The sequence below is a fragment of the Rhinolophus sinicus genome, linkage group LG15 (genome assembly GCF_036562045.2).
Source record: "Rhinolophus sinicus isolate RSC01 linkage group LG15, ASM3656204v1, whole genome shotgun sequence".
Lineage (NCBI taxonomy): Eukaryota > Metazoa > Chordata > Mammalia > Chiroptera > Rhinolophidae > Rhinolophus > Rhinolophus sinicus.
In genome coordinates, this window is record NC_133764.1 from 49,481,770 (window position 1) to 49,485,276 (window position 3,507).

The 3,507-nt window shown below is 56.4% G+C and overlaps 1 protein-coding gene across 1 annotated transcript; it reads right to left on the reverse strand.

The window, feature by feature from the left end:
* Positions 1 to 1,918: 1,918 nt before the first annotated feature.
* Positions 1,919 to 3,110, reverse strand: PPY (pancreatic polypeptide). Its single transcript, XM_019752221.2, has 4 exons — positions 3,032 to 3,110; positions 2,483 to 2,673; positions 2,217 to 2,288; positions 1,919 to 2,067 (listed from the first exon to the last, which is right to left on the reverse strand). Exons 2-4 carry the CDS (start codon positions 2,671 to 2,673, stop codon positions 2,043 to 2,045), a joined length of 288 nt encoding a protein of 95 aa, XP_019607780.1. The 5' UTR covers positions 3,032 to 3,110; the 3' UTR covers positions 1,919 to 2,042.
* Positions 3,111 to 3,507: the final 397 nt, after the last annotated feature.

A 3,507-nucleotide genomic window follows, 5' to 3' on the forward strand; every position in this document is an offset into this window, starting at 1 on the left:
GTGTCTACACCTCTCCCTACTCAGAACCCATCCCCTTAGCTGCCAAAGAAAATTCTAGGACTTCAGTCTCCATCATCCAGATCCAAACTCTGATCTCCTGCTAAAACCAACCCCTCTCTCAGACACCTCCCTGGACTTAAGAATCAGCCTGAGCCATGCATTTCCCTGGTAGCTGCATCCTCTCCAGCGCTTTGCTTTTTAGGGCCAGGTTCCACTTTCAGGTCATTTGTACACACCAGATGCTGCCAGGACTGGAGGGGAAACACAACGTGGTGTCGTTGCCATGGGGTCAGTGTGAGGTGCTGAGTCCAGGAAAGTGGACCCCCTCATCCACCAAACCCACAAGCCCCATCTCTGTAGGCGGAGCATGTGGGGGAGGCAGAAGCCATTCCAGGAACCAGAAAGGTTCTAATTCTCTCATTTCCCCCTTACCCACCCCATGACTGTCCCTTATCCACAGGTGCTCCCAACCCCAGGAACAGGGAAGAGACAAGCTCCTCTCTCCCAATCATACGTACACATCACCCCATCCCCACCTATTCAGGTGCCTGAGAAGGACAAGGGCTGCCAAAGGCCATGGGACTTCTCAGGGCAGGCCTCCCTCTGGCAGGATCTGGGCCCTCACCCTCCCAGAGCTGGAGTGTGGAATCCACAGATTGGACTCCCAGAGGTGGCCATAAGTTGGCTAATCCAGCCTCCTCCCCAAAAGGCCGCATTCCTCCTGTGGCCTCCCCTCCTGCAGCTGCTTGAATAGTTCCTTTGCCCAGGAGCTCACTACCTCTCAGGACAAGCTCTCTCCAAATTTCCAGCTCTTCAAAGATGCTCCTTTATACTAGTCCCAGAAAGCCTGTCTTCTGGATCCCCTTCCTGGAGCCATATGAAGTTAATCATGACCCTTTTCCTTAAGATGGAGCTTCCATGTTTAAAGAGCACTTTATGTCTCTGCTCATCTTTCCAGCATGTTCGTGGAAACAGCTGGTTGGCCAGTGGCTGCATCATAAGTCTGCCCCTTGAAAGCTCCCATTTACTGAGCGTTTACCTGGATCAAGGGCCATGCTAACTGTTTCCCAGGCATTATTTCATGTCATGCTCACTACCACCCACTCATTCTTCCCATGTTATAGATGAGGAATCTGAGGCTCAGAGAGGTGATATCCCGGTCCAAGAGCACACAGACGGAAAGTAGCAGATCCCGGATTTGAACCTAGGTTTATCTAACTCTAACGCAGATGCTGGATCCCTCTGTTAGATTGCCGTCTGCCGCAGGACTTGGACACGCTGCTGTAACTCTCTGAGCCTCGGCCCTCACAGGGTTGTTGAGAAGGTTAAGGGTCCCTCGCTCCTTTTCCCAACAATCTACACATGACACCATCTCCAGACGCCTGTCTGTCACAGTTGCCCTCCTTTGGCCATGCTCCTGATGAGCTGTGCTCCAACTGACTACAGCCCAGCTACACAGCACTGAGCTGCCCAGAGGAGGGCAGCTCCGATGCCACCAATGGAGCTGGTGACTGTCTTAGCACCAGTCATTCCTCTGGGCTGCGCTGCCGCCACTACCCCCATGCCAAGGACACTAGGCTATAGGAAAGCATTGGTGGGGGTACATTTGGGGACAGGACTGTCATCAGGCTGTTGGTCTGGAGTGTCTAGAGATGCTGAAATGGGAAGATTTAAGCTCAAGACTGCTGCTTCATTGACTTGCTGAATGACCTTGGGGGAGTCCCTGCCTCCCTCTGAGCCACAACTTGCCCTTCTGTGAAGTGGTAAGGAAGAGCTGAATGGCTCTGATGACCCTATAGGCCTTCTGTATCACTCATGACACCCTCCTTTCCTTTCTCCTCCTTCCCCTCCCCCCCTCCTGACATTTGGCTGCTCCTGCCCCCACCAGGGGTCCACAGAGACACACAGAGAGAGGCTATGTCTTTGATTTGCTTTATTTAGCCTGGGTGGGAGCAGGTAGCAAGCTTTGGCCAGAGCCAAGGGTGTGGAGGGGAGAGCTGGGTGGGCACTGCCGTAGGAGTCAGAGGAGGCAGGAGATGGCATTACAAGTCCATCGGGCTGAGCTCCCTGTGAGGAGAGGGCAGAACATGGATGGCAGTGTGAGTGGGCAGTCTTTGTGCCTGAGGGAGCCCTTAGGCCAGCCCTGGACCCCTGTTCCCCCCTCCCACATTTCAGGCTCAGGGAGCTGGTCAGACAGGGCAGGGAATCAAACCTACCTGGGAGCAGCTGCATGGGGTGAGCCCCACTCCAAGAAGTCGGGCGTATTTTCGTTGTCTCTTTTCCCATACCTGTGGGGGGGAGAGGCAGCTGGGGCAAGCGCTGTGCCCAGGTGTCAGCTCACCTATCTCCCACCTGCCCTTGGGCACCCTCCCACCCAGAGCCTGGTGAGTAGAGAGTCTCTGCTTTCCCAAGAGCAAGGAAGGGGCAGGGCCTGAGGTTGTGACCCGGGGGCTGGGACCTCTCGCCTTCTCTCTCTACACACCTGGGTCTGGTCAGCATGTTGATGTACCGGCGGAGCTCAGCTGCATACTGAGCCATCTGCTCCAGTGTCGCATTGTCCCCCGGGTACACTGGCTCCAGTGGGGCCCCCTGAGCACCCAGTGGTGGCTGCACCAACAGAGCCACGCACGTGGACAGGAGCAGCAGGGAGAGGCAGTGGCATGCGGTGGCCATCTGAGAAGCAAGGAGCGGGGAACCAAAGGACAAAAATCCACGGCCTGTGGGTCTGCCCCCACCCTCCCACCACCAGGGTCACACACACATATCCCAATCACTCAAAAGGTCGCAGTCACTCATACATCTGTGTTGACATCCACTACCCACTCCCCAAACACATTTGTCGTCTTCTAGTCAGCAGACTGCTCTTCTTGGATGACAGATTTGTCAGATGCAGAGCCAGACCCATGCAGAACCTCAGGCCTCCTGAGGCCCCCAGCCCTGCAAAGCATCAATTCCCTCCCATCCCAGGCCCTAAGCCCCAAGGATCCCCCAGATCCCCCCAGAGCCCCGGGGGCAGGCTGAGCCCACTTACCCTGAGTGCGAGCAAGTGGACCCTGGACCAAGCAGGTGCCTGCCTCAGGCTGGATGGGTCCCCCTGCCCTCTGTTATGCCCCTTTATAGTCCTCAGCCCCCACCCCCCAAGTCCCCGCCTCCTGTCAGCCTCTCTCACTTTCCAGCCCTCACCCCCCTCACCCCCTCCTCCCACCGTCCGCCTGGTACTCGCAACACCAGCCGGGCGAGGGACAGGAGGCGCACAGGGCAGTGTTGTAGGTGACAGACAAGCAGCATGACGGGTAAAAGAGGACCACAATAAGTCACCTGTGTGCCCCCATCTGCCTTTGGGCCCCAGAGCAGGCTTGATTCAAGGACGGGGTTCTGGGACCTCAGGATGAACAAAAGGTCTGGTCACAGGCCTCAGAACAGCCCCTCCTGCCTCCCAAGGATTAACCCAAAGCATCAAACGGATTCCCTCAGGGCAGAAGATTGGGGCTGAGGCTCTGAGACCAG

Excerpts from the sequence above, each read along its gene's own strand:
- PPY (XM_019752221.2), bottom strand. The coding sequence starts at position 2,673 with ATGGCCACCGCATGCCACTGCCTCTCCCTGCTGCTCCTGTCCACGTGC. Across the intron at positions 2,289-2,482 it reads AACATGCTGACCAGACCCAG|GTATGGGAAAAGAGACAACG; the intron begins GTGTGTAGAGAG and ends TCCCCCCCACAG. Across the intron at positions 2,068-2,216 it reads CCCCATGCAGCTGCTCCCAG|GGAGCTCAGCCCGATGGACT; the intron begins GTAGGTTTGATT and ends CTCTCCTCACAG.